We start from the raw sequence: 23625 nt of genomic DNA on the forward strand, positions 1-23625 counted from the left end.
GTACTTCATAGATGGAGTACAGTGACCAATCTATGTCGAGACCAGTACCAGACTCCTCCTCACTGCCGTTTGCCTGTCTCTCTCTCGGCTCCATGCACCTGCGGTCTTACACTCCACCCGCAACTGCGCTAGCGATCAGTCCGGGCCGCTAGTCCCAGTCCAGTACTTTGTGGTTGACTCGCTAGACCCTGATAGGACCCTGACGATGGAGCAGAGAAGAACTTTTGGAAAGGTGACGAAGCTACTGCTGTACTTAAGTACAGTAGCTACGGAGTACAATACTTGCGAGTAAATTTAGCTTCTGGTCGTCCTCCCGAGTCCGGTCCTCGTGATCGACCAGACCATTGACTCCACTCCTTGCGTTTTTATTTCTCTTCCTTTCTCCTGCGCTCTCTCTTCTGTTTCCCTTTTCCTCTTCTTACCTGTCACTCGTTCCACACGTCTGTCGCTACAAGACCCGCTTGCATTCGATCTGCTTGCATTTGATCTGCCGTCTGCTCCTCTTCTCTTTGCTGTGCCTTGATCCTCGTCGCCTTCCCATTCCCGTCCATTCTTGCCTCCGTTTTCGAGGCAGGTCCAGGAATTCCAGCCCTTCACTGTGAGTTTTTCCCAGCCATGGACTCTAGCCCTGCCCAGGGCCCAGTTCCTCCCATGTCTGCTTTCTCCTTCTCTCTTTCCCTTGTCCTCCCTTGATTCCCTCCCACTGCCAGATCTGTCCATCTCGACATCCATAAGCGTGTAACGGATCTACATGCAAACACTGGGGTCTCCTCGTTTGTCATCTGTCATTATTACCACTGACGCTGCGTTTGTGTGTTTCCTTATCTAGTCTCCCTCTCCCAGCAACCTCCTTTTTGTCAACAGTTGCCCATATCTTTTTCCACGGAGCAACCATGCTGCCCAATCTCCTGCTGGTCCTGGCCTCTACGGCTGCCCTGGCGAGCAGCCAGTCCACCTCAACCATTGACCCGAACTCGGTACCCATCAGCACGCGTCGTAAGTCATGATCCAATACTTGTTGCTCCCAGAAATCCCCTTCGTCCATATCCCAAAATTGATCCTAACATCTACCACAGAATACTGGTGCAACTCCCAGAAATCCGCTTGCCCTCTGCTCTGCCTCCAAATCGCCTCCGGCGTGCCAGAGAGCAACAACTGCACTGCTGTAAGTCCCACCCAATCCTTTCCCCATCCACTCATATCCATACTAAACACCTCCCTCCAGGAAACCCTCAGCTACAGCTGCGTCTGCAGCAACGGCATCTCCCCCAACGCCTCAGAATACTCCCAAACCCTGCCATACTTCATCTGCACCGAGGCGAACAACCAATGCGTCGCCGCCTGCAGCGACTCCGCCTGTCAATCCAACTGCCGCACCGCCAACCCCTGCGGCGCGCAGGACCCGCCCCGTGTAAACGTGACTACCACCACTGCTTCTTCGTCCGTGGCGGCGACTAGCACCACTGGCAGTGCCGTGATTCAGACTGGTGGGGCTACTGGTGCGGCGCCTCGGGGATATGCTGTTGAGATGGGCCAGGTTTATGGGTTGTGTGTGTTGGTTGGTGGTGTTGTTGCTGGGTTCGCGGTGTTGTTGTAAAGTGTGATAGCCGGCGGGGGTGAGTGTATCTATGGCATACATATGATGACCACTAACAGCGCTTTCCAACGAACGTGTGCGTGGTCAGATGCCGTGGATTTTTAGTGTACACATGGCCCGCATTTGCTATCTTGGGGGGTTTTTGCGGGCAGGGACTTGTCTATGATTCTGACTTTTGATTTCGATTTTGATTTAGTTCTGGTCATGGTGTTCTTCGGCTGGCTTTGTGGATATCGTTTTCCTTTTTTTTTCTTCTTTCTTTCATTTGCATCGGCATTGAGCGTTCATACAAGTTTAAGCTTGCATTAATGGGATCGGTAATTACTGCAATTTACAATGTGTTTACATCGCAACCACAATGCTCGTTAATCTACAGCGCCATATCTCCTCCGTTTCAGCGAATTCTCCTCGACCTGAATATATTCCTCTGAACTATCAAGTACAAAATACAAAAACACCCTCCCTCGGGCTCCTCCTTCCTGATATCTCACCCCATCTAACCTAAATCTTAGCAGCCCGAATCTTCGTACTATCCATCCTATTCCCCTCATCATCCTGCTCCGCAACCTCCAACACCGGAAACTTGGCCGGCATAATCCGTCTCGGCGTCGCCCCGGGAATCACAGAGTACTTCGAAAAATCGGTGACTCCGCACTTCTCCCGGAGAAAGTCCTCGTCCGTATCCAGCAGCCCGTTTACCTGGGTAGCTGGGGCGCGGAGCATGGCGAGGATTGCGTCGGAGAAGATATTCTACGAGGTAGGTTAGCGAAATGAAACTGGTTGGTATGTATGAGGGAGTTGCGGTTTGGGTGGAGGAGTGATGTACCGGTTTCCGGAGGTCCTTTTTGTAGGATTTGTCGTCGGATTTGTTGAATTCTGTGGCGGCGGATTCAATGGACTATAGTAGAGGAGAGGCGGGTGAGATCAGCACATACACATATAATATAGACAGGATGTAATGTGTCAGTCAGGGCTGGAGATGTAATCCCAACATACCGATGCAGGCCAAATCCCAGTAATAGCCATCTCAGTCCGCTCCTGACGAACAAAGTCCATTGCAAGACCCTTGACCAACACGCTCATTCCCACCTTGCCTAAAGCACCAACATCAGCAACCGATCACAAAACCAACCTCTTGACAAACTCCAACTCCAAGGAGAAACACAAATACATACCGATAGCATACCCAGTCTTCCCCCTAAAAAACCTCGAATAAATCGGCGGACAAACAACAACAATCCTCCCCTTCCACCCACCCTTTCCAAAAACCGGCAACGCAGATTGAACACTCGCATACAATCCCTCCGGGTTAACAGCCTGCATAAGCTTAAACCGCTTCAACGGCGTATTCTCAACAGACGACCACCATATCGCGCCGGAATTGTACACGAGGACGTCTAGTTTTCCGAAGACCCGCAGGGTTTCGTCGATTGCGTGCTGGATTTGCTGGGGGTCGCGGACGTCGACGGTCACGGCAGCGGCTTGGCCGCCTGCTTCGTGGATTTCGCGGGCCACGGTTGTTATTGTTGAGGAGGCGGAGTTGGGGTCGGGTGGGAAGGGGGTTGTGTTGTTGGCGTCGGAGGTGGTTTTTGCTGCTAGCATTACTATCAGGTGGGGGGTGGTTGTTAGCTGGTGTTTTATAGGGTGGTGGTGGGGTTTGCAAAAAAGTCGTGTGTAGTTGGTGTGATTACCTGCGTAGCCGTTGCTGGCTAGGTCGATGGCTATTTGGCGGCCTATACCGCGGGAGGCGCCGATGACGAGGGCTACAGACTTGGTTGATGCCATGGTGTTGTGATGTTGGAGTGTAGCGCCGTTGTTCGTTGCCTCGTTGTGAATGTAGTTGAATGCGGAGATACTGCGGGGGAGCTATCCTGGGTATATAAGGTCGCTGCGCAGGGTAAACGGATCAAGGTCTGTGGAGAACTTAAGGCTGCCGAGATTAGAGTATCAGGAAATTATTCATCGGTAAATTGCAATATTAATAATATCCGAGGGTATCGTTGGCGTTTGGAGTCGCCAGATGAGAATCCCGAATCTGGGGATGACCCCGATTATTTCGTGATTACTACTCAACTCAAACTTCCGAGGCTCGGGAGAGGCCGAGGCGTCGTGCCTCAGGCATGAACTACTAGACTCGGTAGAGTTGCTGATTGACATACCCAATATGGAGACGGCACTATTATTGGATAGCAAGACGTTGGCAATGCTTTGCGTGACTTGAATGTGTGATGCTACAATTCTAGGGTAAATTGATGAACCTAGTCATGTCACGATTTGTCTATTTCAGCGTCTTGAGTTGCAATTGTATTTAGTCCTAACTACATTTCGCGATCTAGGTTGGTTTCAACTTTCAATCAAAATTGTATGGGCTAGAGGAAAACGTAATCAAAAGTTATCACCATCTTGCTGGTTTGTAAAATATCGATTTGCTGCACTCCGCTGTTCAGTCCACACATGGAAACCTCATCGCTGAGGCTGAAATGGCGGTGGTCCCGGCGGTCGGATACTGCCTATCAGCTCCCCTGTTCAACGAGCCATCACAATGATGAGCACCCCGTCTCTCACGCCCTCACACGACACCGTCTTCTTCCAAATCCCGATCTGACCTGAGATTCTGAAACTGTCCATATCACCCAGCAACCAACCAGCTTGCATTATCCGCTATTTGCTCCTCGCTTTCCACGTCCGAGCTAGTGCTGCACTTCCCAGCAGTGCCGGCGAGATGGACACACTACCAGACGCTTTCCCCTCATCTACACAAACCAGATTCGGTGCTCCATTTCAATCTGCCGCTTTGGGACCCTCTTCCCAGGGGTTGCCCGGTATGAGCGAGAATCCAGAGGTTAACACTCGAATCAAAGTCCACGGTACGTTGATCCTCCTGCGGGGCAGGCAACATACCCGCCGATAGCTATCCCGTGCCATGGAGGAAGTGCTGACTGACGTCTGGGACTTGGCAGATCCTCCCAAATTCGATCTCGAATCTTACATTGCGAATTATGTCGGTAAGTTGGCACCGCCGACCTTCACTCTGGACCAGTTTGTCTAACTTGCTTCTCTTCAGGCCGGACCCGATTCGACCGCCTCTACCTCATTGGAACCTCCTCCACAGTCCTCTCAACCGAAGCGCTGAAACTCGCAGTAGCCGAGGCCAAGTCTGGGAAGGATGTTTCGCAGTATGAAAAAGCAGTGCGGGCGCTGTCGGAAGTAGCGCCGAACGAGGAGGATGCTTCTCTCGACGCGGTTTGGGTGCATAATGTACAACGGCAGGTCCAAGCTCAATCTGAACGGTTGGAGCAGGAGCTTCGGGGGTACAAGAACAATTTGATTAAAGAGAGTATTCGAGTGAGTATCTCCATTGATTTGTTGGCATGTCATATCTAACTTATTCCTCTAGATGGGCAATGAGGATATTGGAAATCACTACTATGAGACCGGCGATCTGCTCGCTGCTTCAAAAGCATACACCCGCATGCGAGACTATTGCACAACACCGAACCACATCGCCTCCATGCTCTTCAAGCTGATTAATGTCTCCGTCGAGCGTGGAGATTGGCTCGCGGTCCAGTCCAATGTGCACCGCCTGCGCAACGCCCAGTCAAAACCCGAGGACCAGCTCAAGAATCAGCCTAAGATGGCGGCTGCCCTGGGGCTTGCACAGATGCACTCGGGATCCTATCTGGACGCTGCCAACAGCTTCCTGTCGACCGATGTCAGCCTGGCCGACACCTTCAACGAGATCATCACACCCAACGATGTGGCGGTGTACGGTGGTTTGTGTGCAATGGCATCCATGGACCGTGGGGATCTACAGCGACGCGTTCTAGAGAACAGCACCTTCCGCAACTTCCTCGAACTCGAGCCCCATATTCGTCGTGCGATTGCATTCTTCTGCAATTCCAAGTTCCGCCCCTGCCTGGACATATTGGAAGCTTATCGCACCGATTATCTTCTTGACATTCACCTCCAGCGTCATGTTTCCGAGCTTTACACTCTTATCCGCACCAAGGCGATCAAACAATATCTTGTCCCTTTCAGCCGCGTCACGCTGAACTCCATGGCCACAATCTTTGCGCCCGAGGTGATCGGCGGCGAAGCACAGCCCACCAGCGTTTCATCACCATTCGTCCAAGAACTAATCCGTCTCGTGAAAGATGGTGTGCTCAATGCTCGGATTGACCTGGAGAAAGGAGTCCTGGTCTCAAACCAGACTGATTTGAGGACAGATGTTCAGAATAAGACCTTGGAGAGTCTGCACTCTTTCAACCAGGAGGCACACTTGCGTATCTTGCGTGCCAGCGTGCTTCATGCTGGGCTGGAGGTGCGAGCCCCTGACAGCGAGCGGCGGTCGCGGTTGAATCAGGGGCCTAATTTGAGGGGAATGGGCATGGCGGAGCGGTTTACTCGGGGTGGATTGCGCAGTTGATCGGAGAGGTCAAAGAGAAGGTGCTGGTTCCTTCCGATACGTAGATGAAGCATGAGATAATACCCGTACGACAGAGCTCTAGCTAGATCGGGGCCATAGCGTGGCCCTCGGAGCAGAAATGAAATGGCTAAACGACCTTCCTAAACGTGCTTGCCCTTGTACTGTACTCCATGTAGATCTTTCAGTCCCGAAATCAAGGTTCACCCAGTATGTTTGCGTCTAAGCCCGACCAAGACGTAATTTTTCTTTGTTCCCCTCTTCCCTTGAGTCCGACAAGTCCAAGACTAGTTACAATCAGGCTTGTCAACCAGTCGAACACACAGAGTACTACCAAAGTGCACAAATGAGACGAAGGGCTATCGGCACGAAATGCTGTCTTGGAGGGACAAGACTATTCCCATCCACTCGACGCTTCCACAAGGCAGTCCCCAATATAATTCTGGGCATTTCCCAACCCCCTTTGTCCTACATGAAAAATGCACGCATGCCTCAATGACAAAACTTCTCAGACGAAGCAAATAAATCCTCTACGACTACGGCCTCGGTGCTAATCCCACCTTCCCTGGTTTAGGCCGTGTTCCTGAGTGGTTACGGTCCTGCTACACTGCTTTTTGTCGGAATTGGGGGCGTTTGACGAGCGAAACAAAGTCGATGTTTGATGTCTGTCTGGCGGTTCAAGTAACGAGTCCACTCCTCATGAATCCTGGGTTGTTTGGTTTTTGTTGCTGTTATCCCGCCACGGGTTCTCAGAAGCCTCGTGTGGATGATAGCAGGACTGGCGTGGGCACGGATATGGCTGTGCCGGAGTCTTTTCCTTCTGACGATCGCGATTTCACTGATTCGCGTGAAGATGGTGATGATACTGGATTTGATGCAAATCTATCAGCTCGATCGTTGACAACGTCAAATTCCGAGTCCCAGATCGTGATGAACGGCTCTCTATCAAAAGAAATGCCATCCTCCCTGTCACTATTACTCCTCCAGCCCAGTCAGAAATTTGGAGATGAAAATGCTCTTCACGAAGCAGAGATCGAGATCATGCCTCCACATATTGGCGTGATAGGAACATCTGCCCAAATTCCAGAAGCCCCTGCAGAAGCCTCTGAAGTGGATCGCACAGTCCAAGCCTTCTCTGCGCCCCACATCCTTGACGCTCAGGCCATTGTAGATCCGGATGTCGATCCGAAGAGCGATCGCGCAGAGCATGTACAAGCAATAACGCCGCAATTAACACCTATCCCAGAGGCAGTTGAAGAGGAGATCCATGAAGAACAAGGCCAATTCCCAGATCCAGAGTCGTCCCCGCTGCGTTCCGCGGACGAAGAAAATTCAACTTTGCGGGCGGTGACGTCCACCGACGAAGCCAGTGTATGGCCATCGACGAGGTCGACTTCAACCTCGCTATTGGAAAATCACAGTGAAACTATCGCAATGCAGCCGGAGAATTTTGCAAATCCGTCATCGTGGATTCCATCGGATCCTGAGCTGGAGGATTCCTCGAGTCAGCTCCATGATACAGAAGAGAGGGTCGACATGTCCTCCACGGAAGATTCGACCAATGATGTCGAGGGTTCTATATTCGACAATGACGACGACTATCATTCCGATACATCTACTTATACTGCTTCCCTGTTATCAGATGTAAAAGACTACGCTTATGAAAATGGTCGACGGTATCACTCCTACCGCGAAGGCCACTATGTCCTCCCCAACGACGAGCAAGAGCAAGATCGACAAGATCTACTCCATCACGTCCGCAACCTCGTCCTCAACGGCGCGCTACTCCGCGCTCCGCTGGGAAAATCCATCCAGCGTGTCCTAGACATCGGCACCGGCACGGGAATCTGGGCCATCGATTTCGCGGATAGCTATCCCAGCGCCGAAGTCATCGGCACAGACCTGAGTCCCATCCAACCATCCTGGGTACCGCCCAACCTGCGCTTCCTGGTCGATGATGCCGAGGAGCCGTGGCTGTTTAGCGCGAGTCGGCCCTTTGATTTTATTCATGCGCGCGACTTGGGTGGTGCGATTGCTGATTGGCCGCGGTTACTGCGACAGGCATATGAGCATCTCAAGCCCGGTGGATGGATCGAGTTGCAGGAATTTGAGGTTACGCTGAAATCAGACGATGATACGTTACGGCTTGCGCCAACGTTGTGCGAGTATCTGGGACGATTGCATGAGGCCAGTGAGGCGTTTCAGCGACCGATGAATATTGCTGAGGGACATCGGCAGCGGGTTGTAGAGGCTGGGTTTGCAGAGGTTCGAGATGAGGTTTACAAGGTAAGCCCGATGGACCCTGGTTCTGTTAGTTAGTGCATGATGACACGATTTGACCCCTTTTTGGGTCTAGCGGCTGGTCAGATTGTACTTTTTCTTGTTTCTTGAATATTGCGGGGGCTAACCAGGGACGCTTACTTTTCTCCGTTTCGCTTCTGGTAGGTGCCTTCAAGTACTTGGTGCAGGGATCCTGTCCAGAAACAGATTGGTCGGTATAATTTGTGCTCGCTGCTTATGGCGGTGGAGTCTTATTCGCTGGCGCTGTTTACGCGCGTGCTTGGCTGGTCCAACAGTGATATATTGCAATTTACATATTGTGTACGGTCGGAAGCCGCAGTCGGAAGCTGGTCTTTGACTGTCGGGTTGCAGTGGTTGGGTCAGCAATTGGACTAGGGATGAACAAGTGGATGAAGAATACGAGACATTCGGCGTGGAAGAATTGTAGAATTCATTATTATCGCCTGAGACGAGGAGATTCCAACATTCAACATCCTACAGCTTCGTTTTCGCGCTACTGCCACCATACAGACGCCCTCCGACTATCCCAATTAGTCGATTCCAGCTACCCGTCTTGGTGCTGAGCTGAGTTGAGCTGAGCTGGATTGACCTGAATTGAGCTTAAGGCTTCTCCTCTTCTTCTGTCATCATCTGTGCCCTTTTAAATTTGACTCCATCTCTTCACCCTGGTACAACCTTCGGGTTTCACTTTGGCTGTCCCGAAAATCCTCATCTCCAAACAACCAGCCAAGCCAGGGTCAGCCCCGATACTATACCCTTCAACAACGGACCAAGCAATCGACAACCCAAAAGAGTAAAATACCATGATAGAGACCATCGGCATGGCTCTGGGCTTCAAACCCTCCGCCTTGCACTCACATCTCGCCATGCTCTCAGCAGACCCATTATTCCACATCCCAGTCTGGATTCAACTTGTGGGAGTCCTGGTAAGTTGCATCCCTCGTACACCTTCATTCCGTACCAGCTGCAGGTCCCTACTCTACATCTACCCACACCTCATTCCCGAATCCTCCCTCCTCTAATCCCCGCCTCATATACCCTGCTGCAGACGCGGGCGCTAACCATTGTGAAACCTTCCCATCCCAGATCTTACTCGCCTTCGCATATCGCATACTCTACGAGCTTTACTGGTCACCACTCGCTCAGTTCCCCGGCCCAAGGCTCTGGGCCATCTCTCGCATCCCCGGCCAGTTGTCCATGCTCCGAGGAACCAATCATCTAGATATTACCGCTCTACATGAGCGGTACGGACCGGTGGTTCGCACTAGCCCGACGGAAATAGTGTTCAATGCGCCCGGCGCATATCGCGATATCTACGGTGCACGGCCGGGGGGATGTTTTCCGAAAGATCCAACGCGTTACCTGCCGCCGGCGAATGGCGTAAACCATCTCGTGGGTGAGACTGATCATGCCACGCATTCTCGGCAGCAGAAATTGCTGGCGCCGGCATTCTCTGAGCGGGCTTTGAGGGAACAGGAACCTCTAATTACGGGGTATATCGATACGATGATTTCCAAGCTGCGGGGCGAGATTCAAAAGGGTGCTCCAGTGTGTGATATCAAGAGCTGGATGAATTATACCACCTTTGATATCACCGGGGACCTGATGTTCGGCGAGTCCTTTGGTTGTCTGAAGAATAGTCAATTGCACCCGTGGATTGACTTGATTTTCAAGTCAATCAAGGCGCTGGCATACGACGGTATGGCGCGGCAGTTTCCGCTTTTCCACAGCTTGCTGTTTGCACTTGTCTCGAAGCAGATCAAGCGAAAGGCTGAAGAGCACTTCAACCTTGCTGCTCGTCGAGCGGATCGGCGGTTGGAGACGAAGACGACGCGGTCGGACTTTATGTCTGCTATTTTGCAGAATGGTCTGAGTGAATCGAACGAGCAGCACGACGATGGACCACGGATGATGACTCGAGCGGAGATTCACTCGAATGCGTTCATGTATGTATTTCTCTCCTGTTGATTGCATTGCAGCAAGTCCATGGCGAACTGACCAACCCCACTAGTCTGATCATTGCAGGAAGTGAGACTAGCGCAACGCTTTTGTCCGGGTGCATCTTCTACCTTTGCAAGAATCCTCGCATTATGAGCCAACTCGTCCACGAAATTCAATCTACGTTCCAGACAGCTGAGGACATTACATGCCGCAGCTCTGCTACACCCCCGTACTTGGCTGCTGTCATTGAAGAGTCGCTTCGGATATATCCACCTTTTGTGACCAACCTTTCGCGCCTTGTCCCAGCGGGTGGAGCGAGTATTGATGGCCATTTCGTGCCGGAGGGGGCACGTTCACCACAAAGTCTTTGTTTCCCATAGTTATAGTCCCGTGCATACCTGCTAACGCCCCGACTAGACTGAAGTCAGTTGTCACCATTACGCTTCCTATCACTCCGCCTCGAACTTTGCTCTTCCCAACACCTTTATCCCGGAACGGTGGCTCGGAAACGACCCCCGCTTCGATGGCGATAACAAGGACATGCTGCAGCCCTTTAGTCTCGGACCGAGAGGTTGTATAGGAAAGACGTGAGTCTACTCGCATGCATAACAAACCCTATTCTGTGACGTCATTCAACTAATTCATTCTGTGTGCATAGACTGGCCTATTGCGAGATCCGGCTGATCCTCTGCAAACTGCTGTACAACTTTGATTTCACCCTGTCTCCCGAGAGCTCTGATTGGACGAACCAGAAGGTGTATTACCTTTGGGATAAACCTGCACTCAAGGTCAAACTACGGGACCGTTTCTCGGATGGAGAAGAGCAGGAGGATGCGTAGCTTGCATCTTCGAGCATGAGCGAGATCTGGGGGAACATTGCCATAACATGGCATGGTTTATGATTTGCAATTTTTAATGGATTTAGTTTCTAATATCTTTTTTTCTGGTCCTACGAGCCTGGTGGGTTATTTTGAGGTTTTGTGTGTATCGCGATTGGTGGGTTTGTACTTAGATGGTGGCTCAAACAAATGATACTTGCGGGGCTATTGCATCGGCATATGGCATCACCGTGTGCCAGTTCGAAGCATGGAACCCAGCTGTGGGAGGTCAGTCATTTATTAATTCCAGATCATCATCTCCCCTTTGCGAGTAGCCACTAATGCCGTGAAATCATTAGCTGATTGTGGTGGTCTCTGGGTGGATGAGGCATACTGTGTCAAAGCAGATATAGCGAATACTACAACGACCACAGGTACAGACAGTGGAACTGACGCTGCTCCGGCACCGACGCAATCCGGAATCGTTGCCAACTGCCAGGAATATTATGTTGTTAAGGCTGACAATACCTGTGCGACCATTGCATCGGCATATGGAATTACTGTGTCCCAGTTCGAAGCATGGAATCCAGCTGTTGGAGGTAAAGTTGATCACCCGCAATGGCGCCCCCGGTCATTTACTGACATCTCGAACTTCAGCCGATTGCGGCAGCCTCTGGCTCGAGGAAGCCTATTTCGTGAAAGCCGGGACCGCCAGTTCCACGAGTTCCACAACAAGTTCAGCTGCAGCAAGTGTGACTGCTCCAGCACCCATTCAAGCCGGGATCCCGATCACCTGCAACGCGTACGATGTTGCCAAGGATGGCGATGGATGTGAGCTATTTGCCTCTTGCAACGGGATTACCGTGACTCGGTTTTGTCAGTCCAGCTCCGCGTTTAACACTGTAAAGGATTCAAGTTAACTAACAGAACCGTCTTTGATAGATATGTGGAATCCTGCTCTGAACAATGCCTGCTAAAAGTGAGATTCTCGTCTCCCTCCTCCTCCTTTTTTTTACCTTTGCCGGCAGCCACTGACTCTCATTCACTTCCCTCCAAAACAGCTTCTGGTTAGGTGAAGCCTATTGTGTCGGTGTATCATCCTAAAACTTATGGGGTTAATGAAGCGGATGATAAGTGCACCACGATCTGATCATTGGGGCGTGTACTATTTTCATTGTATATGTCAATTAGTATATCAAATTAACCTCTCTAGCTGATATAAATTGCATTTTTCCCTTATTAGATATATCCCTTATCATGACTAGATAGATTACACGAAAGACAAAGCGACGATCGACTCAACAAATTCTCAAAACCCCCACTCTTTGAACTCAATCTGCGGGCCCCTTCTAGTGTGTTCACGAGCAACTTTCTCCTAGGCCTTGAAGACCCGTTCATCGGGTTGGTAGAGGCGCTTAGCCTTTTCTTGCCTTATTAGTGTGTCGGTTTCAAACGGGTCAGCTTTATTATCTTCATTCCTCTATATAAGCCTCGAAGTTCCCGCTCGTACTTTATACTCTAGTGAGTACCGTGGGCGGCTATTAGTCTATAGAACTATCTGTCTTAGTTTAGGTATCCGGAGGGCGGCCCGGGTAGCTAAAATATAGAATCTGTTGGCGTGGCTCGCGATGATTTTGGATCGAAAATATCTAGACCTGCGATCCTCGAGAGGGGTGCGGACGGATTCGGGATATTCCTCCTCCTTATTATCTCTAGTATTATAGTATTCATAATCCGTGTTATCATCTATCGTATCCGTCTTTTCCGGATCCCGTTCTAGGAGCTACTCTCTAGACGGTGTAACTAGCGCATAGTTCACCGCTACATCTTTTAGGTTTAGCCAAAAGGGTCGATTCACTACTAGATCATCTTCCTATAGATTTAACGGCTAAAAAAGTTCTAGGCCTAAAACTATAGAGTCGTTAATTTTGAGACCCTCTAGACGCTACGACAAATCCCGTAAACACGAACTTAAAAGGTCCGATCCATCTTCTATCACGTCTGGAGGCGCGTAGTACTGATCAAGAGGGGCGCGTATTGAAATTGTAGATCGAACTGCTATACCCCGGTAGGGAGGAGGTGAAGATTGCGAGCAAAGTCTAGGCGAGATAAGTTAGGTCGATCTTAGCGTAAATTACTCAACCGAGCTTCAGCTTTTCACGATAGGATCTAGCTTACCATTTCGAAGGCGTTATCTTAATCGTTCGTCTCGCTTACACTCATCCCTCATAAATAGTTCCACTCGGTTTAATCGCGATAGCTTCGACGCGATAAATACACTCGATGCCGGCTCGATTAGCCGTTCGTTTCCGAGGCCGCGTATTAAAAGATAGGTCACTATAGGGACCGGTGGGCACTCGACATCTATAGTAGTTCGAGAAAATTCCAGGTAGGATCTCTCATATCTCTTATAAAGAAGATCGTCCAATCGCGATCTAGCCGCTTGTTTCCGTCGTTGCTTTAGATCGAGAAAGTCACTTGGGGACTTTGCCTAGATAGAAAGCTCGATGCTAGCAGCATCGTCTGGCCAGCATGATAGGATTTTGAAAAGAGTGCTGATCGTCGAGGTAAAGATCTTGGTGTTTTGTTGGCGTTCCTCGTCTGTCTCCCATCGAGCGCGCGCTTGCACATCGTATGACTCGAGCCGCACGACTAACTTGATGAGTTGGACACAAGATCTTCTGCGGCGGTCCGTTACAATGCGCTGGAACTCTTCCATTCGTTTGGGTGTGTGAATTCGAATGTTGGCGAATGTGCGTCTCTCAATGATAGCCTGCCAGTGACGGCCCAATGTGGCATATGAAGCCAGGCTGGGAGACCTGCGTGTATAATTTCCCACAGGAATCATGTGGTCTAACACCCGGGAGATCAATTCCGGTGGTAATGAATCCATGTTGTGATGGCTTGGGGGATTGAAGTCGAACAGGTTGTGGAGGAGATTCCTTCTCCCGGTGCCGCCAAGTATCTATAGGAGCCAGCCTAGGCCAGCCATGGTTGGGATCAACACAGTGATCAACACCCCGGTGGGCCTTTTGTTACCGCCTTCCAGGGTTGGTGGCGTATGTAATTTCCATGTAATTTTCAAAAACTCGATACAAAGTTGTCGTTTTCGCGGTTCCACACGTGACACCATCTAGAATGCATCTAGATCTATCTGGAACGATTATATGCAAGAAACAAGTTTGATAAATATGCCCCGTTTTCTCTACCAAGATCTGATCATCATGTTGAACATCGAACAGAAGATTCAATACAATCAACCAAGCTTTAGTCCTACCTTACTTTTCTCTCATCTTATCTTTATGATTCTAAGCCGATTTGATTTCATCCTTCCAATTCAATCAAAGGAAGAAGATCAATCTATCCTATTCAATCTTCTTTCTTCTTCTATCTACTGCGCAGCATAGCTTGCTCACAGGTTCCCTAGTAAGTCTTCTCTATCTACTACCTATCCTACTAAAAGATTACGTTTCTACTCTCCTTCTCGCTCCTAGGCCGGCTTAGACCTAGATAATAAATTAGAGTATTCTAACTCTAATATATCTATATCTAGTACTAACTCTAAGTCTAATACTAATAATAAATCTTTATTAGATAATAAGCTAGATACTCCTAAGGAGGATCCTACTAAGGAGTAGAAGGCGCGGAAGTAATCTAGAAGGATAGGGAATAGATAGTTTAGATCTTACTATAGCTACTATACCGTAGCGGTCTAACCTTTACTAATTACATGTCGCCTCTATTAACTAGCGAGTAGAGCAGGCGCTATATAAATACTAGACCTAGGCGTATTTTTGGAAATATTAGCCCCTTACCTACCGCTAATATTTCGACATATCAGGCTAGAGATAGTGATCAAGGGGCGAGAGAGTCCACGTCTATCGGTATTAAATCGACACTAGAAGAGCGAAAAGCTATATTGAAGGGAGATCGTCCACTACGAGCCGGGTTATGATGTGTATAGTGATAGTTACTCTTTGTATATACATTTATAAGGATTTTCCAAGATTGGTGACCCAGGCCGCGTAAGCGCGGCCGCACTTCTTGTACGACTTCAAAACATCTAGTAGACCCCACCTTAATTTCTAGGTAGGAACCACACGCCCACTAGAGTAAACGAAACCTTCGAGTTACATAAGACTGTCAAGGGAGAAAACCAATTTGAATTCAATCTGATACTCACTAAAGCATTGCTAATCTTTCAGTACTCCCAGGTCTCCGGGTCAGAAAGCCAGTCCTCCTTGCGAGGTCGTTTAGGTCGGTTAGCGAGCGCGTACGAGATATAACGATTGTCTGACCATTCTAATCGACCACGGATTGGCCATGCCATTCGAAACCCCGAAATGCGACTGAACCCATTGTAATTAGTAAGTATTCCTCATGAAGTTATGTAGATTCTTGACGTACACGTTGCCAGTGGACTGATCATAAATGATCTTGGAGATTTGAGAATCCTGTGGTCTCACACCACACCGCAGCATTTCTCTGTTAATCTTATTAGCGTTTTGTCAGTTCACTATTTTAGGTTTGCGTAGACTCACTCAAAGGCAGCACGAAATTTGTCACGGATATCCTTTCGTACAAGTGGATCCAAGCTCCAGAAATATTCCTCTGTAAGAGGATCACCAGGTACTTTCTCCCATGCGAGGTATTTAGCATAACCACCAGGAACGAACTCATTTCCGCCTTGCTGTCTTTCGCAGTATCCAAGGAAACGTGGAACAGAGCTACAGCCTTGACTCATTAAGAGTCTAAACGCCTCTAGTTCACCACACACTTCACGAGGTCGGATTTGTTGGGCTAGAGTAGCCAAATCAGCGTCCTCAGTCCCAGTAATGGGAATCTGATAATAAATTCGCATAAACGCTATCTGGGTTGGGTCCTCCTCTAGACAGCATAGAAATTTGCCAACTGTCATAGGAGACCCAACCCCCCTATCGACATGGCGCTGTGTGAGATGAACGGCCCTTTCCGACAGCTTTTCCGTGATAATCCACGTGCGGCTAATCCTTGGTATCCCTGGGGGTGGCGAACCAGAGAAGGAAAGGGTAGAGGCCGTGGTGGAGGTGGCTGTAGTGAGCGTGGCGGGCGCAACGGAGTCCGTAGCGAGCGAGGGAGGGGGCGAGGCCGCTGGTGGTGAGGCTCCGGGTGGGGAGGCTCCAGGTGCGGAGGCCGCAGATGCGGAGGAAGAGACAACAGACCCCTGTTGCTGGGGGCCGAAGTGAGAAAGGAAGTGACCTTGGTCCCTACCAGGCGGCGGAGGAAATGTGCATCGATTTCACTCATGGTGATTCTTGCCAGCAGGTATTTCTAGAGGGAGAGATGATGAGAGAGAAGAAACTTGATGAAAGTGAAGGGGTTCGTGTTCATATGAGGTGGATGAAAGAAGAAATGAATCCTAAGAACAAATGAAACTAGAAAACACATGTTCTGCCACCCGCGTCCCAATCTGTCCGAGTGATGCCATTCATACTTAATCTGGGAAGAACCAAAAACTTTATCTAATCAGACCTTACTACCTAAACTTCTGCAAATGTCCAAGTTGAGCATGAATAAGAAACTAATCTCTCCATATATCCAAGGCAACCGACTCACTCGCGACTGGTTAAGCGAACAGCCTCGTGATTATTCGCCGAGCCAGGCTACAGGGTGAAGTTGTATATTCCGCGTCTTGTCCTGATCATAGTGATTTAATGTAGGAGTGCGTTGGAAGAGGCCTGACAGCCCCGTCCCTAGTCTATCCAGTTAGGCGAACTTGACCTAATGGCAATAACTAGATCGAGGTAGATGGAGTTACTAAACGGCCCGCACGACAGCTGTTCATGAACCTCGGAACGAAATCTCGAGTACTATCCCCAGTCTAAGAACCGTTCCATCCAGTATGATATTTACCCCGAACGAGAAGGTACCTTATTCCGGGAGACATTCGAAAAAATATCCTACATGTCGAATATCTCGACTTTCACTCTCCAGATTAATAAATCAGAACGGAATGAGCTGGTGCTCAACGGCTATAACGTGGCAACAATGGGAAATTCTACCCGCTGATCAGGCTTTGCCAAATGGGTCGCTTTTCCAAAGGCGAGGTGTGAATGATGATTATCAATGCTCCAGCAAATATACCGGCAGCTCCAATGCCGGCAATTGCTCTCTAGATGAAAAGGTGTTGATTTAGCATCGTTAACTAAGTGACGTCTCTGGACAGCCTACCCCTAAAACCAATGCCAAGGATGTGGGTGCCAATGCGCAGAGAAGGGAGCCAACTTCAAACAATAATATTGAAGTCAAGAAAGTCCACTTTGGACTGAAAAGTCGATAAAGCTTGCCAAATTTTAGGAGAAAAGTGCATTGCGTGAGCGAATACGCGGATCCATACCATCCTACATCGCTTAGAGTATGGAATTCGTCAGTGATCTTCGGAATTGCACTCGAGATAATCGTATTATCTAGGGCGACACAGAATATAGAGATATAGATTGCTACCATGTTAACCGCGAAGACAAGCGTGGGTGGGTACGACGGTGGAGCGGGAGAGCATGGAGGAGCGGAGCCTTGTTGTTGCTGTATTAGCCCTTGGCCGCGAGGTTGGCCTTCTGGATCGGACATGGTGGCAAAAGGCACAGGCACAAACAAGCGCCAAGTTGGGTACAGTCGCAATAATTCGTTTACTTTATAGTACTGGAATTTTCATGCTTGCGATAGTTTGGCGCCAAACCTAGTATTTCTCGGAGAACAAAGCTAAGAGCCGATTGGTTGATGTTGACAGCTTTGTCTGACATCAGACGCCCTTGTTTTCCTGCGCTGATGGGGTATTGCACCACTGGGCAAAGCGGGCGAGGGGGCTTTTATCTACGAGCTATTATTTTTTTCAAGTCCAATCATGTGGATTCTTCCAATTTTAGGGAGCAACCATCCAAATTCACGGTCTTTTGAGACCGTTCCGCATCATAATACCCTCATAAGACAACATATTAAGGCGCCCGGGTAATGATTACATATTTGGTTCTGATCACCACCCCTCTGGCTTGCTTTCGTGCGGAGAGAGAGGCAGAAAAACGCTATTTAACCGGTGAGGTTCTGAAATATTGTATTTTGAAAAAAGATCTTCGTTGACATACGAAGTCGCAATTGATCGCTTTTTGATAGCTATCTATGAGTTTCGGAGTGGCTCACTCGCCCGTGTGGCCGGGCCTAATCGATCTTAAGGGTGTCGAATAATACCAAGTTGATCAATCGACAGGTTTGGGTTGATTATGGGCTTGCCCTGGAGATTTGATCTTATTTTGGGAGGTTTGCTGTTAGGCCTGACCATCAGGCTAGGTGTGCAGAGACGGAATTAGCCTCTAGCCTACTCAATGCTGAAAATAAAAGAAAAAGTACTTGCTTAACCAATTGTGCTTCCGAGCTCTTTCAATGTAAAAATGAACTTCACGGCACAAATCTCATTGTGCTGCCCGTCGAAGCTTATCAGCCTCCGTGCAAGCTTTGCGATACAAAAGGAAACATCCATCAAAGAGGAAACCCGGCCATACTTCGTACATCTCCTCAGCAAAGATCCAATTTTAAAGTAGAGGCCGTGTCAAGGCTGGTAATAGAATAGAACGCAAATAGGGGGAGCACTTCCCCAGTTATGTAAATCGCTTTACCACGAGGCCAAGATACCCAACCACTATTCTCTCTTAAATACTGACTACATATTTGTTGCCACTGACACCGCCTCTCATCAACGTTTCCAAAGCTGGCTGAATTGCCTCAAAGTCGTTGCCTACGACCTCGACTCTGGTAGGGAGCTGGAATTTGCCTTCCTCCAGCAATTCAGATAAACCCTGCAGCACTGCCGTCCCGCCCTTGGTGCCAAAAATCTGGCGACCAAAGAGCACAGATGCCTTGACTTCCTCAGGTACTGCCACATTCTGACCGGTGACAACCTGCGAGTAGAGTTGTGGTCCATTTGGATTGAGTGCAGCGAAGACTGCGAGCTGATTGGCTGCAGCTGCGACCGGATCAATGATGGCGTCTACACCGGCACCGTGGGAAGTCGAAGATCTGATATCAATGGGATCATCCTGAGCACGTCTTTCAAAGCAACGAGTAGCACCCAGTGAAAGGAGGCGCTCATGGTGCTGCCTTGAGCTGGTGGTAAGAATAGTTGCATCAGGCAAGGCCAGTCGCAAGTACTGGATTGCGGCTGCACCGATGCCGGAACTACCACCCAAGACGAGAATAGATTCCAGCTTATACTCGCTGGTACCTGTGGGATCAAGATGTGGCAAGGGTAAATGCAATCCCACCGTAACTGCTGCGGCGGCAGTGACGGTTACAATTCTATCAACGGGTCAGCATACTTGATTTTTACGAGCTTGACACAGCTTACGGGAGGGATGCTGCCTGCTCAAAGGTCAACGCAGAAGGTTTCTTGCCAACAAAATGCGCCGGGACAGTGAAAAGCTCTTGGAAAGCACCAGCCTTGGGCTCCATACCGGCCAGGCTAAATACTTCATCGCCGGGTTGAAAGGCGGTGACCTCGTCACCAACGGCCTCAACAACACCAGCAGCGTCAACACCTAGCACAGCGGGCCAGGCCTGGATCATGATGCCAAATGCACGATTCTTCCAATCCAGGCCATTCAATCCCACGGCTCTGGTACGGATAGATATCTCGTTCGGTCCGGGGGGCGGGGTGGAGACGGAGGCTAGCGCAAACTGGCCACCTTTTTCGGACAGCTGGTACTGAAGGTGATTATTGGACATCTTTGCACTGGAGCTTGAAACGGGGGTCAGATTTGGTGGGGGATGGTATTGAAATGGGGCAATTTTCTCGCAATAATTTGTGAATACGAGGCAATGACTTTCGGTGCAAAAACGAAGACAGCAGAAGCGTATAAGTCTTCACTGAATTTGATACTTTGCTGATATGGAATATCGTGATATATTCTAATATATAACGACTAGGGGGCTACCTATGTCTAATATGTTCTTTGTCTAAAAGCTTCGGCTTCGACGTGAGGCCATACCATAGAATCGCACGAAACCTTAACCCCGACACGTGCGGACTTAACCAGAGAATCAAATGACGGAGTTAAACAATGGCCTTAAAAGCCTGCAGTATAGACCATGGTTCCTCGGATAAAAAGTTTGCTATGACTGCATGTCTGGGACAGCTTATCAAATCTGCATAGGGGTTCGCGCAGGGGTATGCAAACAAACCCGAGCTATATACTGTGGTCGGGATACGTAAAACTGTTAGCGTGGTACCTCCGTCCCTAGTTGATGATTAAAATACTGCCACCTTTTAATACAGCTAAATGTAATTAAACCACTAAATACATCAAATAATACAGTAATAGCAGGGGGTAAGCCCTAACCGCCTCATGCAGTTAATCGTATGAAAACGTCTAAGAGATATCGATCTCCGATCCAATCGTTCATATAGTCCGAAAGCTGCTGAATTGGATTCAGATCTGGCGAATAAGGTGGCCAATCGATAGGGCAAATGGTACGTTCATGTACTTCCTCGATCGTTAACAAATTCCGATGTGAGGGCTGTATACGAATCGCTATTAATCGAACCCCATTTATTTCCCCAGAATAGGCAAGGCCTTTCTCAGTCCCGTAAAATGATCCCCAAAACATCCAACTAGGTGCGCGCGATACCCGCTCCCGAATACTGGTATCCTCATATTCCTCGCCGACTTTACGCGTTACATAGATCCGTCGATGATAAATTGATGTGACCCAACTCTCGTCGGTCTAAAGCACCTTTAACCATTGCTCACAGGTCCAGTTAACATGCTCCAAAGCCCAGGCTAGCTGAAGGGCTCGTGTGCGTTCTGATAACGGAGGCATTCGGAGGGCCTTACGTCGATGATAGCCTCGCCTTGCGAAGGCCTTTCGTAGGGTAGGTAGCCTTGCACACTGGAATTTATAGTTCTTTAATAACTTCCTCATAAGGTATCCATCATGTTTCCTTCGAGGACGTGATAGATTCGATCACTTCATCGAGCTGTTCTTCTGATGGCTTGCGACATTGGTCACGAGGCGTACGTGGCGGAGGCCTTTCGTTAGGACAGCCCAAATTGGACCTGGCATCGGGTAAGCCCTGTCTGGGCCAGTACTGAAACATAAACTCAAAGTGGACCCATCTGTCATGCTTCCAACGTTTCTGTGTCCTTCAGTGGCACCCACCGCTTTCACTTGTGGGTGCAATGGTGCACACATCTTCGTCACATTTTGGAGAAATTATACAATTTCCTATTTCAACCACCCAAAATGCCTAAATCTGCCAATTTTGACGCATATCGCATGGCCGAAGTGTTGATACTGGTGGCTAAGGATTTCTCGAGATGTGTATGGAGGATAGATTCAGGTGGGCGAGGAGATCTAACTGGGCTATCTACATGGCAATTTCCATCAACAAAAGGGAAAGTAGGTGACCTAGGTGATCTGGGTGAGAATCCTTGCCCTATTCTCACCCACTCTCACCCCGTTCTCTCTTCTATCACCCCAGTCTCCAAAGTTCTCACCCATGTCACCCACACTCGCCCTAAGATAAAATCCGACGCCATTGTAGAGCTCAAGGCGTATTGAGAATTGACTGCGTACTATAACGGGCTTAAGTACGGTTGAGCGGACGGGAAGCCCTGTTCTCCACACCCTGTGGTCGTATATGCTGGAAATGTGGTTCCGAAGATTTGTAACGGCTTCTCTAGCATTCAGGCTTCCTTCGCCCTTGACGAGATCCTCACGTCATCGCCTTCAGTATACACTCGCCTTACTTAGAATCTCAATAAACAGTTACTAAACTCCCTCGGCTCAATTGAAAAGCAGAATTGATTATGCTATCACAGATATATCTCGCAAATCTCCTAAAATGCAAGTCGCAAGCCTCCTCCACGAATACGTCTGGTCATATCTTCACCCAACACCAAGTAAACGGCCCGATGCTATCAAATTGGGTATCATGGTGGAAAACGCCCATCTTGACCCCGCCAAGAGTAAGTCCATCTTAATTTCTATCTCAGGATAACTGTATAGACCACCCCTTATATATTCAAATACTCACTATGAACTTTCGTCACCCTCTCCGCCTCTATCCACAGACCTCACCTACATTACCTACAATCTTCCTTTACCATCAACCTTCCTAAACTACTAACACTATATCTATATCCCAGTAATACACCCCTCAGCAACACACCCCTCCACAATCCTGCACGCCTTCTCCGCCCCAAAGCAAACCATCTACAAAACCCTCTCCACAAAATACAAACACACCTTCACAAAAACATATACCTCCCACGAGCACCTCCTGCAAGACTCCGCTGTCAACGCGGTGTATATCTGTGCGCCCATCGCAGCGAGACACGATCTTGCCGTGGAGGCGTTGCGCGCGGGGAAACATGTCCTTTGTGAGGCTCCTGTTGCTAGGAGTGGCGAGGGTGTGAGGCGGGTTCATGATGTTGCCACGGAGAGGGGGGGTTGTGCTGCTTGATGGGGTGGGTTGGTTTTTTCTTTCTTCTTCGTTGCGAAAGGGAAATTGCTAATGCTGATGCTATGGTGTTTATTAGCCTGATTGGCAGTTCCATCCTGCTACGCATGCATGGCGTAAGATTGTTGACGATAGGGGGTATGGACGGTTACTGCGTACCGAGGCTGTGGCCACTTGTACGTGTACACCATTATCAGATCTGGCTGGGAAGTTTGATGGTGCCGGTAAGTTCACTACACTAAAAGGCATCCCCGAATATATGTTACCTCCACATTATCCAGTCCGTATATGTATACACTATGCTTAATCCTCGACATAAAATAACCTTCTTCGTCCTCTCTAGGCGGCTCATTTATAACACTCTCCTCCGCGCTCTCCGCAACCCGCTTCGCCCTACACGCCTCCCTCCCGACCAAAATCCTCTCCTCAACAGCTCAACTCTCGCCCCGAGATAGTCGCGTCGATACCGCGCTCACAGCACACATCATCTTCAACGATCCCTCGTCGAACCCGGTCCACTCTAAGATAACTACTTCCCTCTCCCGTCCGTGGACACCTCCTCTCCCACTACCCCTACCACTCGGCCTAGGTAATATCCTCCCATATCTGCGTCTCTGGGAAGTACCTTCTATAGAAGTTGAAACCGACTTTGCGCAGATATACTTCTACAATTTCACGCAGCCACATGTTTATCATTATATCGGGGTTACTGATAAGCGGAGTGGGGAGACCGGGTATCACAGGGCGTATAGCGGGGGACCGTTGTGGGGAGGGAGGGTTGTTTCGACGGGGGAGAAGGGGGGGCGGGGTGGGTGGAGTAGTTCTCGGTGGAGGTTGGAGGCTTTTGTGGATGTTTTGCAGGGGCGGACGCCTGTGTTTTGGGTTTCTGGGATGGAGAGTGGGTGGATGGGGGAATGTGTTGATGGGGTTTATATGGAGGCTGGGTTGGGGAGGAGGGGGGATGCGGATGAAGATGCAGAGGGAGATGGGATGGTAAGAGTGGATGATGAATGTGGTTAGGTTAAGATATTTTATATGTACACTAGAGTATACATGG

At 49.3% G+C, this 23625-nt stretch overlaps 10 protein-coding genes across 10 annotated transcripts; 6 read left to right on the top strand and 4 right to left on the bottom strand.

The window, feature by feature from the left end:
- Window positions 1-893: 893 nt before the first annotated feature.
- N7458_003963 (uncharacterized protein) lies at window positions 894-1597 on the top strand (the record flags this gene model as incomplete). Its single annotated transcript, XM_056907345.1, has 3 exons — window positions 894-996; window positions 1077-1165; window positions 1226-1597. The coding sequence occupies 3 exons, from the start codon at window positions 894-896 to the stop codon at window positions 1595-1597; spliced, it is 564 nt and encodes a 187-aa protein (XP_056768072.1).
- Window positions 1598-2098: 501 nt separating this feature from the next.
- On the bottom strand, window positions 2099-3382 carry N7458_003964 (uncharacterized protein; the record flags this gene model as incomplete). Its single annotated transcript, XM_056907346.1, has 4 exons — window positions 2099-2347; window positions 2424-2495; window positions 2594-2691; window positions 2773-3382. 4 exons carry the CDS (start codon window positions 3380-3382, stop codon window positions 2099-2101), a joined length of 1029 nt encoding a protein of 342 aa, XP_056768073.1.
- Window positions 3383-4319: 937 nt separating this feature from the next.
- On the top strand, window positions 4320-6023 carry N7458_003965 (COP9 signalosome complex subunit 1; the record flags this gene model as incomplete). The annotated part of the gene is made up of 4 exons (XM_056907347.1): window positions 4320-4464; window positions 4558-4602; window positions 4662-4942; window positions 4995-6023. The coding sequence occupies 4 exons, from the start codon at window positions 4320-4322 to the stop codon at window positions 6021-6023; spliced, it is 1500 nt and encodes a 499-aa protein (XP_056768074.1).
- Window positions 6024-6815: 792 nt separating this feature from the next.
- N7458_003966 (class I SAM-dependent methyltransferase) lies at window positions 6816-8339 on the top strand (the record flags this gene model as incomplete). The annotated part of the gene is made up of 1 exon (XM_056907348.1): window positions 6816-8339. One exon carries the CDS (start codon window positions 6816-6818, stop codon window positions 8337-8339), a length of 1524 nt encoding a protein of 507 aa, XP_056768075.1.
- Window positions 8340-9124: 785 nt separating this feature from the next.
- On the top strand, window positions 9125-11101 carry N7458_003967 (cytochrome P450; the record flags this gene model as incomplete). Its single annotated transcript, XM_056907349.1, has 5 exons — window positions 9125-9247; window positions 9408-10267; window positions 10333-10613; window positions 10687-10849; window positions 10921-11101. The coding sequence occupies 5 exons, from the start codon at window positions 9125-9127 to the stop codon at window positions 11099-11101; spliced, it is 1608 nt and encodes a 535-aa protein (XP_056768076.1).
- A 173-nt stretch (window positions 11102-11274) lies between these two features.
- On the top strand, window positions 11275-12184 carry N7458_003968 (LysM peptidoglycan-binding domain-containing protein; the record flags this gene model as incomplete). Its single annotated transcript, XM_056907350.1, has 5 exons — window positions 11275-11368; window positions 11440-11679; window positions 11738-11972; window positions 12023-12070; window positions 12142-12184. 5 exons carry the CDS (start codon window positions 11275-11277, stop codon window positions 12182-12184), a joined length of 660 nt encoding a protein of 219 aa, XP_056768077.1.
- A 1387-nt stretch (window positions 12185-13571) lies between these two features.
- Window positions 13572-13973, bottom strand: N7458_003969 (uncharacterized protein; the record flags this gene model as incomplete). The annotated part of the gene is made up of 1 exon (XM_056907351.1): window positions 13572-13973. One exon carries the CDS (start codon window positions 13971-13973, stop codon window positions 13572-13574), a length of 402 nt encoding a protein of 133 aa, XP_056768078.1.
- Window positions 13974-15281: 1308 nt separating this feature from the next.
- Window positions 15282-16366, bottom strand: N7458_003970 (uncharacterized protein; the record flags this gene model as incomplete). Its single annotated transcript, XM_056907352.1, has 4 exons — window positions 15282-15429; window positions 15488-15565; window positions 15622-16283; window positions 16331-16366. 4 exons carry the CDS (start codon window positions 16364-16366, stop codon window positions 15282-15284), a joined length of 924 nt encoding a protein of 307 aa, XP_056768079.1.
- A 2393-nt stretch (window positions 16367-18759) lies between these two features.
- On the bottom strand, window positions 18760-19831 carry N7458_003971 (zinc-binding alcohol dehydrogenase family protein; the record flags this gene model as incomplete). Its single annotated transcript, XM_056907353.1, has 2 exons — window positions 18760-19405; window positions 19455-19831. The coding sequence occupies 2 exons, from the start codon at window positions 19829-19831 to the stop codon at window positions 18760-18762; spliced, it is 1023 nt and encodes a 340-aa protein (XP_056768080.1).
- A 2119-nt stretch (window positions 19832-21950) lies between these two features.
- N7458_003972 (Gfo/Idh/MocA family protein) lies at window positions 21951-23588 on the top strand (the record flags this gene model as incomplete). Its single annotated transcript, XM_056907354.1, has 4 exons — window positions 21951-22074; window positions 22255-22520; window positions 22648-22792; window positions 22912-23588. 4 exons carry the CDS (start codon window positions 21951-21953, stop codon window positions 23586-23588), a joined length of 1212 nt encoding a protein of 403 aa, XP_056768081.1.
- Window positions 23589-23625: the final 37 nt, after the last annotated feature.

Source organism: Penicillium daleae (genome assembly GCF_028827525.1).
Source record: "Penicillium daleae strain IBT 16125 chromosome Unknown utg000004l_segment0_segment0, whole genome shotgun sequence".
Classification (NCBI taxonomy): Eukaryota; Fungi; Ascomycota; class Eurotiomycetes; order Eurotiales; family Aspergillaceae; genus Penicillium; species Penicillium daleae.